This window comes from Oculina patagonica, chromosome 2, assembly GCF_052425735.1.
Source record: "Oculina patagonica isolate OP01 chromosome 2, crgOcupat, whole genome shotgun sequence".
In the NCBI taxonomy this organism is placed as follows: Eukaryota; Metazoa; Cnidaria; class Anthozoa; order Scleractinia; family Oculinidae; genus Oculina; species Oculina patagonica.
In genome coordinates, this window is record NC_135759.1 from 14,868,111 (window position 1) to 14,883,213 (window position 15,103).

The window sequence follows — 15,103 nt, forward strand, 5'->3', positions numbered from 1 at the left end:
AAAACCATCACGAAAATGGCAATAAAAACGTGGCGATCGAATATTCCCGCGCCGGTCAGAGCTTTTGTTCTTGCTCTATTGTCGAGGTTGTTTGTTGACTTGGTCGTTCTTGGTTTTACCTCATTTACAATTCCCATGTGGGCCAGTTGAATATCGTGGTACAATCAGTTGCATTTCAGCACTAAAAAGTAGCACGGCATCACAAAACTCTGCGTTCTTATAACTACGCGACGATGACAAAATTTTCGAATAAACACTCTGCTTTTAGATTTTTAGTTAAGAGAATTGAACCCCTTTATAATAAGTGATTCCACGGCATGGTAGTCGTGATTACCTTAGCTTCCATTTCGCGGGAAAAGATTGCCTGTTGCATCATCGTCCAAAAACCGCTGACTACATCGTGAATTGATCGCGTTGCAAGTTGTGAGCAATCTCGAGCCCAGAGTCCGTTTATGTCGGTCAGCGGTACGGGACGGACGAGTGAGTCCCGGCGACCCTACCGCTGACCAACCGCTGACGGACCGAGGAGCCGGGGGTCACTCTGGGCTCGAGATTGAGTTGTGAGAGCATCGCTACTCGGTCCCAGACCTCGTGTCCTACCCCCCCCCCCCCCCCCCGGCTTAATCAATTCTAAACGTGCAAACGGACTCTGTCCGTGCAAAAATATTCATCTAGGAATTTTTGATTTATGAAAATTTAGAAACTCTTTATAAGAAACGACATCGCATATTTAATTTTACTTTAGCCATGAGAATGGCGTCAAGATGATACCGAAAGGTCGACTGCTTACGATTATTTTCGCATAAAATTTGAAAATTCTCAACAAACTGAAGATGGCATGAGTTATGCCGAAACATGTCTATAAAAAGTTGTTTCGGGTTTTTAAATAATCTAAATATTGCACTACAAACATCAACAAGAGTTTTTTCAGCAACTCTATTTACAGAAATGGCATTGCTTACAGATACCAAAGAAAAATGTAACGTTAATCTAACAGAGGTAAATACCTGTTCTACTTTGCGATTTCCAGTTTAAGTGCAATGAAGGATTTATTTCACACATGACGCAATTAATAATCATGCGAGTGATTAACAAAATCGGACGACCACGAAGCAGGAGTCTGATTTGTTTAATCGCGACTATGGTTACAGACCGAATTGGACGACACGAAGTCCTATTATCAATTAATCATAAGCATAACAAAATTCGAGAAAAAACTTAGACAAAGCGAAACCTGTTGAGGATTTATCATCACTATGACAAAAAGCCATCTTTGAAACTGAAGGTTTTAGGAGTATGAAGAAGTATTCAGTCACAAAAAGGACTGAATAAAGAGCGCGCGCATGCACAGCACACGAACTTTGTTATTGGACACTTTGTTATCGAACACTTCAGCTGCGCACGCTCTAATTTGGTAGCAAAATAGGGCGTGCTAAGATCAGATTTGAGCATTTTGTTACAGTTATGATTTAAACCACTTAATATAACCTTGTTTAGGCAGTCTTAATCGCCAATGATCTTTGTTTTCAGTCACTATCTTGCTTTTATATACTCAGGTTCCATAATATTATGAGACCTCCATTTTTTTAAATATTTTTGTACGTTAGAAAAAATACGCAATAACACTGACCATGGAAATACACATAAGTCAGGTTAACAGAGTTTTACTGTAGTTAAGAGCAAAGAAGCTCAATTCGCTATAGTCATGTGATAATCGTAGTGTTCAAGAAGTAGGGCTCGACTACCTAACTCCTCCTGACAAATCCAACACTCAAAGTAACCTGGCTTTGAGTTCTCACAAGTTGGTTGTGCGTGATTGAAACGCACCTCGCTTGTGTGGGAGTTTCCATGTATTTTTAAATTTCCACCTTGGCTAAAACGCTTACTAAATTCTTTGCTTTTATAAGGTTTTTTACCTGTGTGGACTCTTTCATGAGTTCGCAAATGTGATACATTTCTAAAACACTTGCCACACTGTTTGCATTTATAAGGCTTCTTGCCAGTGTGGATTCTTTCATGACTCCTCAAATTTGATGTTTGGTTAAAGCACTTGCCACATTGTTTGCACTGATAAGGCTTCTCACCTGTGTGGATTCTTTCATGAATTTGCAAATGTTCGCTTCTGCTAAAACACTTGCCACACTGTTTGCATTCACATGGCTTTTCCCCTGTGTGGACTCTTTCATGAGTTTTTAAATTTCCCCTCTGGATAAAACACTTGCCACACTGTTTGCATTCGTAAGGCTTTTCACCTGTGTGAAGTTTTTCATGAGTTCGCAATTGTGATGTATTTTGAAAACACTTGCCACACTGCTTGCATTCATAAGGCTTTTCACCCGTGTGGACTCGTTCATGAGTCCGCAACTGTGATGTAGTTTTAAAAAACTTGCCACACTGTTTGCATTCATAAGGCTTTTCACCTGTGTGAACTCTTTTGTGAACTTGCAATTGTAATGCGGTTCTAAAACACTTGCCACACTGTTTGCATTCATAAGGCTTTTCGCCTGTGTGGACTCTTTCATGAGTTCGCAATTGTGATGCATTTCTAAAACACTTGCCACACTGTTTGCATTCACAAGGCTTTTCGCCTGTGTGGATTTTTTCATGCAATCGCAAATGTGATGAATTTCTAAAATACTTCCCACACTGTTTGCATTCATAAGGCTTTTCACCTGTGTGGACTCTTTCATGAGACCGCAGATTTCCTGCTTGGTTGAATTCCTTGCCACACTGTTTGCATTCATAATGCTTAACATCTGTGTGGATTTTTTCATGCTTTCGCAAACTTGATGTATATTTAAAATACTTGCCACACTGTTTGCATTCATAAGGCTTGTCACCTGTGTGGACTCCTTCATGAGTTCTCAAACTTCCTGTTTCGCTAAAGCACTTGCCACACTGTTTGCATTCATAAGGCTTCTCGCCTGTGTGGACTCTTTTATGAATTTTGAAATGTCCTGCTTGGTTAAAGCATTTGCCACACTGTTTGCATTCATAAGGCTTTTCACCAGTATGAATTCTTTCATGAGTTCTCATATGTCCAGCTTGGATAAAACACTTGCCACAATGTTTACATGTAAACGGCTTCTCCTCTGTGCGAGTTGTCTTTTGTTTTCGTAGTTTTGACATCTCACGAGTTGTTTCTCTCACGCCTCAATTCCTAAAAATAAAAGTAATGAAAAATGAAAACAGGTTCCAACATATTACAACAGCTTGTCACAAAGGCATTTGCTTCCTTTTTTTAAGTAAAGTACATAAGCTCTAGGTGAGCAGTGGCTATTACATGTAAGGGAGCACTGTAGTTGTGGTAATTTAAATTTGCATTACACCAGGCAAATCGTCATTTTTCTCCACGTAAAGAAAAACGTGCTATTTAAGTTATTTCTATTCTATAGTCTCTTCATTCTTCACGAAAACTATACCTGCTTGTACATTTCCTGCCAATTCAATTAAAAAAACGCAGGCTTTAAATGAAGTTTTTATTTCTTTGCTGCCTTAGGAAAGGAATTATGGAAATATCAATCTTGTCACCTGCAGTTACAGTCCAGGATGTTTAAATACTGTGCCATATTTTGGATATTAAATATCAGATAAATAATTGATAATAATGCAAATCCAGCTATCCAAGTCTCAGGAATAAAAAGCAAATCCCAACTGAGATTAAACAACTTTTTTCCCTCACGAAAATAGTCTTCAAAAACCTTTCCCAAGCTTAGACTGCTGGACTTCGTAAATTCTTGCTTTATTTCTTCGCATAATTATTTTAAAGGAAATGCTTTGAAAATGGAGGTTGTATCACATGGGGGTTTTACTTTGGGGGGAGGTTGAGGGGGGGGGGGGTATCAGCAGTACTGACTACATGTAGCAAATTTTGAGGCACTTGCAAGAAATGCAAGTCTCTGTAATCTAGGTACACCTTATAATTTTGAGGCCTGTTAACATTGAATAAACTTTTTGACATAATTAACTGTTGAGATCAAGTGGAATAAAAAACATCATTTTATATTTTAAGCTTGGTAAGGACATGAGAAAGATGTTAAAACATCAGCCCGGCAGCTGTCCTGCAAACTCTTTTGAAAAAATCCTCATTCTGCCAACAGAGTCAAACCTTCTGCACTGCATTTGAGGCGATGACGTGTAGAATGTACATTGTACACGTTTCTATTATCATATTTTTCAGTTATAAGATGCACCAAACTTGATTGTGCCAAGCTTAAAAACTGGAAATTTAATATACCAGAACACTTGGTTATACAGCATAACTAAACTGCAGTACATGTTTTCCCACATACATATACAGTCACTAAGTGGATCAAATTTTGGTATTCAGTCAGAAGCCATGATTTGATTATGGGCAAAATTTCATGATTAACTGCGCTGCGCAGTTCTTGCTCTGCACGTGGTTTATTTTTTTCCGTCGTAGTAGTAGTAGTTTTGTCAGTGACCAGACCCAAACCTCCACTCAGTCAAACTTTAAGTCACGTAATTTTCAGAAGCCACAAAACAGTAACATGGGAAATTCTCTTATACTTTGGTCTTTTTTTCGATTTTAAAGCGATTTTGAATTGTTAAAGTCAAAGAAATTACTAAAATTCCATGCAATGAAAGAAAAATACACTTTAGCAGGCCAAAATTTACATTCAAACACCATTACGTTTGTGTTGTGGAATGTGCTAGCGTTGCACTTTTTTCACATGGCTCCCCTAAAATGGTCACGTGACCAGCGCAGTTTTAAGCTCTAAGAGCTCTTGTTCTCCCATAAATTCCTGTATGCAATTTGCCTTCTCAATGATGGGAAAATTTAAGAAAAATATAGCTGAAAATACGGCTTACAAAGTTGGGTCAACAACCTCCCCCTGGGACTGGTCTCTTGGGTTACAGTAAAAAACCGCTATATAAAAACCTGAAATTTAAGAGCATGTTAGACTAAAATTTACATTTTAAACCTCCTTTTCATACAGTCATGTAAGAACCTATTTAGCCTGAAAATTGTCAATACCAGTATGTTTGTATTTTACTAGAACAGAAAACAAATTTACCGGTAGTCTAGACATGCATGCTAGAACTTTGGAAAGGTAAATTTACTGTACAAATATCAACTAAACTGTATTCTAGATAATTAATCGGGCGGGGCCTGGGCCCGATTCATAATCTGCACGGAATTCTTTTTTGTTTTTTTGTCGGTAAATCGATCCAGACCCACGCGGCCCGGCCGGCTCTTCTGTCACGGTCCACGGTCACGCAAGATTTAATATTTAATAGCGATCAGCCGATCACTCACGTTTAACATGAACACTCTGCTCTCTGAAATGTATAATTTTGTTTCATTCCATATTTCACAAGAAGAGAGGGCTGAATATAATCACATAGCGAAAACAAAGACCGCTTGGACATGTCCAAGCTATTTAAAACTACCACTACGTCAGACCCATGTCACGCGATCTCTCGCTTGTAGCTATAAATAATCATTCACCTATTTTCTGTTTAAATACTCTGCGCTCTGTTTGTGTGAAATATTTATTGTTGTGTTACTCAAGCGTTTGGCTCGGAGCGAGTACAAGTCGTACAATTTACCCGGAACGTGTTAAATATTGCAAAACGACGACTTATTTTCTGGATATCCCAATTTTTGTTTTAAGTTTACGGTATTTTGAGAATCGAAACGTTATCGAAACGTAAGTTGCAAGCTCAGCAAGAATGTGTCAAAGCACGGGATACACGTCATCGCGCCAGGGGAATTACCAAAAGCTTGTCGGAAGACCCTAAACGGAGAAACACAATGGGATGGCCTTAGTCTACTCTTTATTTTGGCGTGATTTGGCTTTCTTTTAATTGAACTGGTTTGGGTTTATTTTATTGAACATTCGGAACAAAATAAATATTTACATGCGTAAAAAGGCATTTTTCCGGCTAGGCATGTGGTTTTAAAAAGCAAAAGATGACGTGGTAAAGGAAATTCATGTCACGTTCACTCCGTGACTAACGCAAACACGACTTGTGTGTTTCTCAAGTGACTGCTTTTCTAAAGATTTTACTGTGCGGCACCGTGCCTTTAAGCCAAAACACTGAAAGAGGTCAGGTGGTCAAACATTATCCGCACGATTATAAACTGCTTGCAGTTCTTGTTATTTAAGGTGGTTGAATGCAGTTTCTGCACTCTCTTTAGATTCAATGCTGATGCGAATCCGATGGCACATGCTCAAGGCTCTGAGAAAAGCAAAATTTAAATTCTGCGCCTGCACAGTTGACCAAATAGTTGGATTGTGTGTTGAGGTGTTGTCCAATACACCCAAACTGGGTCGATTCGACTATTTCACTTTACGATTCGACTCAACGGAGGTCGATTTGAGCGAGACTTAGAAAACTAACAGCATCTTGTGTCGATTCGCGCGAGACTTAGGAACTTACAACATCTTGGCTAACAGGGTGGGTTGAAAATGTTGACGATTCGACTCGATTCGATCGATTCGTGTCGATTCGACTGCCTGAATGTCGATTCGTCATACCAGTTGTCGATTTGCACGGGAACTAACAGCATCTTGGCTAACAGGGTGGGTTGAAAATGTTTACGATTCGACTCGATTCGAGACGATTCGTCTGCCTGGATGTCGATTCGTCATACCGGATGTCGATTTGCGCGAGACTTAGAGAACTTACAGCATCTTGGCTAACAGGGTGGGTTGAAAATGGTGACGATTCGACTCGATTCGTGTCGATTCGACTGCCTGAATGTCGATTCATCATACCAGTTGTCGATTTGCGCGAGACTTAGGGTACTTACAGCATCTTGATTAACAGGGTGGGTTTAAAATGATGACGATTCGACTCGATTCGACTGCCTGAATGTCGATTCGTCGTACCAGATGTCAATTTGCACGGGAACTAACAGCATCTTGGCTAACAGGATGGGTTGAAAATGTTGACGATTCGACTCGATTCGATCGATTCGTGTCGATTCGACTGCCTGAATGTCGATTCGTCATACCAGTTGTCGATTTGCGCGAGACTTAGGGTACTTACAGCATCTTGATTAACAGGGTGGGTTTAAAATGATGACGATTCGACTCGATTCGACTGCCTGAATGTCGATTCGTCATACCAGATGTCAATTTGCACGGGAACTAACAGCATCTTGGCTAACAGGATGGGTTGAAAATGTTCACGATTCGACTCGATTCGATCGATTCGTGTCGATTCGACTGCCTGAATGTCGATTCGTCATACCGGATGTTGATTTGCGCGAGACTTAGAGAACTTACAGTATCTTAGCTAACAGGGTGGGTTGAAAATGGTGACGATTCGACTGCCTGAATGTCGATTCGTCATACCAGTTGTCGATTTGCGCGAGACTTAGGGTACTTACAGTATCTTAGCTAACAGGGTGGGTTTAAAATGATGACAATTCGACTTGATTCGATCGATTCGTGTCGATTCGACTGCCTGAATATCGATTCGTCATACAGGATGTCAATTTGCGCGAGACTTAGAGAACTTACCGCATCTTGGCTAACAGGGTGGGTTTAAAATGATGACGATTCGACTCGATTCGTGTCGATTCGACTCGACTGCCTGGATGTCGATTGGTTAGTTTTTAAAGTGTTGCGCACATCGACATCCGGTACGACGAATCGCCATCCAGGCAGTCGAATCGACACGAATCGAATGAATCGAGTCGAATCGTCAACATTTTTAGCCCACCCTGTTGGCTAAGATGATGTTAGTTTGATGATTAGTGTCGCGCAAATCGACTTCCGGTATTTCCGGTCGACATCAAGGCCGACGAATCGACACGAATCGAACGAATCGAGTGGAATCGACAACATTTTCAACCCACCCTGTTGGCCAGAATGCTGTTAGTTTTCTAAATGTCAGATCGACGCCGTGCGACTTGTGTCGAATCGACAAGTACTCTTGACGAATCGATCCAGTTCAATGGCACGTTTTAAGAACGGGGAAGGTTTATATTTTCATTTTGTGCTCCCCCTTGACTTCCGGTAATGCGGATCGACTCCGTGCAACTCGTGTTGAATCGACAAGTATTCCTAACGAATCGATCCAGTTCGATGGCACGTTTTAAGAACGAGGAAGGTTCATATTTTCATTTTGTGCTCCCCCTTGACTTCCGGTAATGCGGATCGACGCCGTGCGACTCGTGTCGAATCGACAAGTACTCTTAACGAATCGATCCAGTTTGGGTGTATTGGACATGGGTGAGAAAACTGCTAACTGCCGATTACAAAAACATATGGAATTAAACAACTTTAGGAATTTTTAAACATTCCAGGTCATGTGTGAAAACATAAAATAGCAAAAAATTAAAATTCCCTCTGTTAAAATGTCACAATTGCTCCATGTTTGTTGTACAAAAACAATAAAAAAACTCTACTGACTGAATTTTCTGAAATCATAAGCCATTGTTGCCATGGTAATGCATCATAGTTTGCGTTCATTATTTAGGTATAAAAATATCTCAAATTTGAAAAAAAAAAACTGGCCTACAACCTTATTTACAGAGGTATAGACAGAGGCTTTTAGGTAGATGCCCTGTACTAGTATTCCTAGTCTACCTACAATGGGAAAATTATGCTATTTGCAAGGACCTGCTTGACTTCGTAAAAATCTGTCAATATCATTAAATTAAATTTCAGACAGATTTTAATTCTTACTACTTGTGAAGCGATGTACAGGAATGCCAAATATATTATACATGTACATGTATATAGCATTTTTAGTTTTACAATGAGTAGTTCAGTATTTTGCAAGAGTATTTTGCAGTAGTACTTTTCGACCAGTTGCGATTGGTTTAAAATTGACATTGCTGCACTTCATAGTGTAGCTTTTCTGCATTGAAATGTTGGTGACCTTTTTTCTTTCTGATTGCACTGTTCAAATAACCTTTACTGCATACTAATTCATCCCTATATGTTTTGTCATCTGTAAGCAATTTAAAATACTTACCGGTACTTGGAGTCCTTTGTTTAGTTTATGTAAGAAACTCACAGCCTAAGGATTTTGGATTTAAGTCTCTCATTGTGAAACTTAAAATGCTATATATATTACATTTGGCATTCCTGTACACTCAGAGCTTCATAAGTAGTAAAATTAAATCTGTCTGAATCAACAACAGTTTTCCAGAAAATATACATTTTTTAATTTATCAAAGGCTAAAAAAGGATTAAAAGTTATAAAAGTTCTTAAATCAAAATGTTTTCAACTCCAGGGCATCAGTGATAATGACCTAGAGTCGAAAACGTTTTCATTTTAAGAACTTTAATTTAATATACTTTTTTGCCGGTTTCTTAGCCTTTTTTAAATTATTTTATCAAGCAAAATAAATTTATGACGAAATATTTTTTTATTTATAGTGATTTCAACTGGTACAGATTAAACCCCTGTTGCTCACTAAACTGTATTAGGAAAACACCATAGATATATAAGGTACAGAAAATGTTTGCTCGCTTTTAGAGATGAAGTCTGGCTCTATCTGCTTTGAAAAAATAATTTTTCCACAAAGATCTGCAAACCTCCAGTTTAACAAACTCAGAAGAATTGAAATTCAATGTGAAGTTACAAATAAGAGTTTGCTTTACAATAAAACCTTTTATCATGTTTTAGCCCCAACCAAGATGGCGTCCAAAACTTTGCAATCAACCCACGTTACCAGGACGACATGACAGTTTTGGGAAAATAAGCTTAAACTGCTGACCAATAGCTTGACAATAGACCGAAACAAAACTACCGGTAGACTAAAAATTGCTAAAATACAATATGATTATAAACTTCACAAGAATCATAAGGTATTAGGGAGGGAGAGGTGGGTACACCTCATCTCCGGATTTTACACTTACACTTATTAAAGTTTTAAATGATTTAGCACCCATGTACTTGGCGGAACTTATTAACATTCATCGACCGATTAGGTGTCTTCATTCAAACAATGACCACCTGCGACTGCAGAGACCAGTCTTTAAGACCAAAAATTACGGTGGGCGCGCTTTTTCATCTTGCGCGCCAACATTGTGGAACAGTCTCCCGCTTGATGTGAGAAGTGCTCCATCGGTTGACACTTTTAAAACCAAGCTCAAAACGTTTTTATTCAGTAATGATCTTTAGTATTTTTTTTTCTTTTCTTTTTTAATGAATTTTAGTATTTTATAATATATCAATTTTAGTATTTTTAATGAACTTTAGATTTTAAGAATTTAGTATTTTTATCCTATTGTAATTTTAAATATTTTTACCTGTAAGGGCATTGAGATTTTTAATGTAATGCACTAGAAATAAATTATTATTATTATTATTACACTTTACTGTGTACCCGGCGCATCCAATCAAACAAATTGAACCAAAAATGAATCGAACCTAATTGAACACCAATTGTTCCATTGTGTTTGCTAATCGAACAAAATCGAACATCAATTTTGCTGTGAGTTGTATTTATGAACCAATCGAACACAATTGAAAAAAATCAAACTTAGAATCATAAGGTATTAGGGAGGGAGAGGTGGGTACACCTCATCTCCGGATTATACACTTTACTGTGTACCCGGCGCATCCAATCAAACAAATTGAACCAAAAATGAATCGAACCTAATTGAACACCAATCGTTCGATTGTGTTTGCTAATCGAACAAAATCGAACATCAATTTTGCTGTGAGTTGGATTTTTGAACCAATCGAACACAATTGAAAAAAATCAAACTTAATCGGATTCTATTTGTTCAAAATCTGTCCCTTGATAAGTAAAACATGCAGGACTTATCATGGGACGGAGCACTGTACAAAATGTCTGCAACACACTGTCGACTGTTCGGCAATCGAACGTTCAATTTGGTTCGAATGTCGATTGTTCGGTACTAGAACATTCAATTTTGTTCGATTGTGAGTTCGATTACCGTATTTACTCGAATAGGTGCCGCCCCTGAATAAGCCCCGCCCTCAAATAAGCGCCGCATTTGGGACAAAAAAAGTTAATAAGCGGCACCCCCCGAATATTTACTCGAATAAGTGCCGCCCCTGAATAAGCCCCGCCCTCAAATAAGCGCCGCATTTGGGACAAAAAAGTTAATAAGCGGCACCCCCGAATAAGCGCCGCAGTCCCGATGCGGCGCGTATTCGAGGAATTTCTTTCAACTAAAAACATCACTACAGAGCAACTCTTAAAAAAACTTGGACATATTTTCCATCAAAAGCGATGTTTTTTAGTTCAAAGTGATTATTTTACCATTCGCCCATTAGTTTTTCTTTCAACATTTCTACAATACATAGTTATGAAAATGTTGTAAAGGCCACAAACTTTGCCCGGAGAGCTAGTGCCACTCTTCTCTTCAGCAAGAGATAAATGCTGACGATCAAAAGACGGGATTTTTTTATTACTGTAAAAGATTATACTCTTTGTGGCATTCAAATTTTAAATAAGCGCCGCCCTCAAATAAGCGCCGCACTTGAGGCGCCAAAAAATTTAATAAGCGCCGCGGCGCTTATTCGAGTAAATACGGTATGTTCGATTACCGAACCTAGTCTTAGGATTGGAGTTCGATTGGGTTCGATTGGATACACCACGTGTGTAGAATGCAGTGACAGGCGATTATACATCATAAATAAATGATATTTGACAAGCGTCAAAATTTTACTTCGATTAATCCCAAGGTATCCAATCGAACGTTTGGTAATTGAACTCAATCGAACACCAATCGTTCGATTGGGTTCGGTAATCGAACATAATCGAACTCACAATAAAATTTGGTCAATCGAACTCAATCGAACGTTCGATTACCGAACAGTGAACAATCGAACTCAATCGAACGTTCGATTACCGAACAACCAACAATCGAACGTTCGATTACTGAACTCCTGTTTGTTTATCCTGCGTACAATACGGTGCACCGTTCCCCTAATCCTTTTTTAGCGATTCGCCATACCCCGGGATAGGACGATTGTCTGCACAATAGCCATAGGCACACCAATCTGCCACATGGTTGGGAGAAATTTTGCCAAATGTGTGTTCTTCACATATTGAACACAACTGACTGTGTTGCAGTGAATGAAATGGTGCAACTTCCGTTTGAGTGTAACGGTGAAAAGCAGGGCAGAAACCATATCCTTCCTTCTAATATAGAAATGTTTTGTTCTCTTCTACCAAATATATTTTACTAAACATTGACATTCAGTTCGATGTTTGGACGTATTCATTGAATTTATTCCATTCAATAAAAGTTGATTTTGATTAGTCCTGTGTGATTTACTTAGCAAGAAAAAGATTCCGAACAAAATCGAACCAAATTGAGTTCGATTGTGTTCGATTATGTTCGATTGGTTCGATTGGTTCGTAAATCGAACTCACAGCAAAATAGATGTTCGATTTTGTTCGATTACCGAACGCAATCGAACGATTGGTGTTCGATTGGGTTCGATTGATTTTTGGTTCGATTTTGTTCGATTGGATACCCCGGGATTAATAGATGCAGTGGTAAATGTTTATATGATTGTAAATCGACAAAACACATGATCTGTTTCACCGTTCAACAGAACACTCATTCAGTTGAACTCAAGCAAAACAGTCAGAACAGTAAGCACACATGCATAGCAACATACAAGCGCCCTAGTTATCTGTAGTTATCGATTGAAAGCGATCGAGTACCAATGTCTAGGCCAAGTATCTTAGCACCAAAGAAATCCCCTATGTTAAAAACAACAATTTAACGTTTTCTTACCTTCACAAGGAGAATTCTTTGCTATTTTCTTGATCAAAACCAACACTTCTGCAAGCTTCCAACACAGACGCTCTTTCTTTGTCCCTTTGTCCTCGTCCCGCGCGATCGTGTTGATAACGCTGACCTAAAGCATCGCGGACGACAAACACCTGGATTGGACTCGTAGACTAAAAGGAGCGCGGAAAAACGTCTGATTGAGTCAGTAAGTAACATCCATGTTATTTCTGCGATTTTTGTTGGTGTTTGCATAAAGGGGGAGTGTGGTTTGTGATGTTGTGTGGAATATCATGTGGGGGTGAGTCAATGCAATACAGTAAAATCCGTGAGTAAGAACCAATTATTTTTCAGGTTTTATAGCCGAAAACAGGTTCTTACATAAAGGGTCAAGCCAAATTAAGGCTAATTAGGTTCTTAATAGGTTTTTTCTTAATTTCTGAAGAAAAACTTCAATGTTAATATATAGAGCTTTTAGTCGTATTCGGCTTTTTTCTTAACTATAAAATTTGCATACCACATAGTGTTTATGTAAAAATTAAGCACTTATCATTCAGAACACGACATTGTCTGCATGTACAGTAAAGCCTTGTCCAAACTCATTTTCCCAAAAGATTTTTTAATTAATATCAGGTCACAAATAATATATTGGTAAAAACGTACACGAATAAGAAATATCATGCTTATCAGTCCCTGGACACTCTCCCTTTATGCAAACACCGACGAAGCCTTTCTACAGGTCCTTTATGTTACAACCATAACTCCAGATTAGTCACTAGGTCCTTTTACACCAACTACTGGTCTGACGCGAGTAGATCTCTTTAGCTTTGTAACATCAATGTTTTTCATAAAACAGCACATGCAAGTGGCATGACATATCGGCTGCTAAGACATTTTTAACCAACAACCAATCAAGCAACCCTTTACAAGTGTTTTGCGGCTTTCAACAACAACTTGAACCTGTATTGCTTATTTTTCAAATTTAAGCTATAAAACGACTTTTATCCAACTTTATGATAGAAATAAGTGCAACTTAAAATTGGTTTCATCGCGCAAAGCCAAAAAGTGGGAAACAATTTTTAACCCTAAGATGATCGAGTAAAAATGAAAAGAGGTCTTCTCCGCGGTCTTGACCAATAAGTACTTTGTGCCCTGCCCTGCCCTCCCCTCCTTTCAAGGCCCGGCCCTACACTTAACCATTTCTATTCATCTTGTTTTCCAGTTCGGAACCCATAGAATCTTTTTTTTTTATTTATTTATTTAAATACACCACATTGCCTACAGCTACAATGCATTACATAAGATAATAATTTGAAAGCTATATTAAATAGTACACTCAACCTAACAAAAGAGACATACGAGACTAAAAAACTATACATAGCACAAGAGCTAATTGGCAGAACTTAATAGAATCGGTGGATATTTGCTCCTTTTTCTAAAACCAAAATTAGAAATAAAGAACTGACTACGTTGATTTGAATTGTTTTTGTTTTAAATAAATAGTGTATTTCAGTTTACTGCAAGACATAACGACCAATCCACTAAAAAAATCTGGCTACCGCGCGCGCAGCCGTGATGCGCGAGCGACGCGCTCGAAAACATCATAATGAAAAGTAAATTACATCACAAACGCTTAATGCGTAACGAGATTGCAAAGCTTTAGAAGCTAAACGCACTTTCTCGAGAGGAGAAAAAAATCGTTAACAGAGATTGTATTTGGATTGCGAACATTTTGTTGACATCATGAATGCTGAATTAAGCAGAAAGCGAAAACATTCCGTTATGCGCGAGGACGCGCAATCATCGCGTGGCCCGCAAAAAGGAGATTCCTTTAACGTGCATGTGCCTCCAAAAGTCAGGAAACTTGGAGTTGACTCAAAGGTAAGTTTTGTATTTTAAACACATCATTTTTAATGTTTCTCCGTAGAAGTTACATTTCAGTTCATTAAAAAAGACTTTCCTTTTCAAAGTTGTGTTTTTTTTTTTTCGCTTTTTAGCCGTACAAGATCGAGAAATTTACTACAGGAAATGTTTCCAAAAGGTAAGTGATTCATTAGGACATCAAGACGATGAAAATGTGTAATTCATTACGAATTCAGTTATTAATTCACGCATGCCCAACGAAGTGGTAGATGTCCCACGGGGGACTAAGTGACTTAGCAACCGAATGCAGTTTTTTCGATCACAAAAACCGGAGTAGATTAACGAGGCGATTAAAAATTACCAGCATGTAACTGAACGCTGGTTAAGATTTTTTGAAATGTCCTTTTTTTCCTTTCCCACAGTGGTAAAAGAGCACACAGCGATTCTGATCTGAACTCAGATTACACAGATACGCGAAGAAAAAAGTTCTGCCTTTACCGTTGCTATGAAACCACGTTGTCATAGTTGCAGAA

At 38.5% G+C, this 15,103-nt stretch overlaps 1 protein-coding gene and 1 long non-coding RNA gene across 3 annotated transcripts in view; one reads left to right on the forward strand and one right to left on the reverse strand.

The window, feature by feature from the left end:
* Positions 1 to 681: 681 nt before the first annotated feature.
* The window catches only part of LOC144643122 (uncharacterized), a 73,755-nt gene continuing 59,333 nt past the window's right edge, over positions 682 to 15,103 (reverse strand). Inside the window, exons 1-2 of one of the 2 annotated variants that reach the window (XM_078502277.1) lie at positions 12,714 to 12,811; positions 876 to 3,160 (exon numbers count right to left, since the gene is read on the reverse strand). In XM_078502277.1, coding sequence (XP_078358403.1) covers positions 1,690 to 3,129 — 1,440 coding nt within the window. In that variant the 5' untranslated portion in view covers positions 3,130 to 3,160; positions 12,714 to 12,811 and the 3' untranslated portion in view covers positions 876 to 1,689. Of the gene's footprint in view, positions 3,161 to 12,713; positions 12,812 to 15,103 lie in introns of those variants that run through there. The other variant, XM_078502278.1, reaches the window with a different exon arrangement.
* Positions 14,451 to 15,095, forward strand: LOC144638104 (uncharacterized). The gene is made up of 3 exons (XR_013567882.1): positions 14,451 to 14,588; positions 14,705 to 14,748; positions 14,993 to 15,095. It is a non-coding gene; the product is annotated as an uncharacterized LOC144638104 (long non-coding RNA).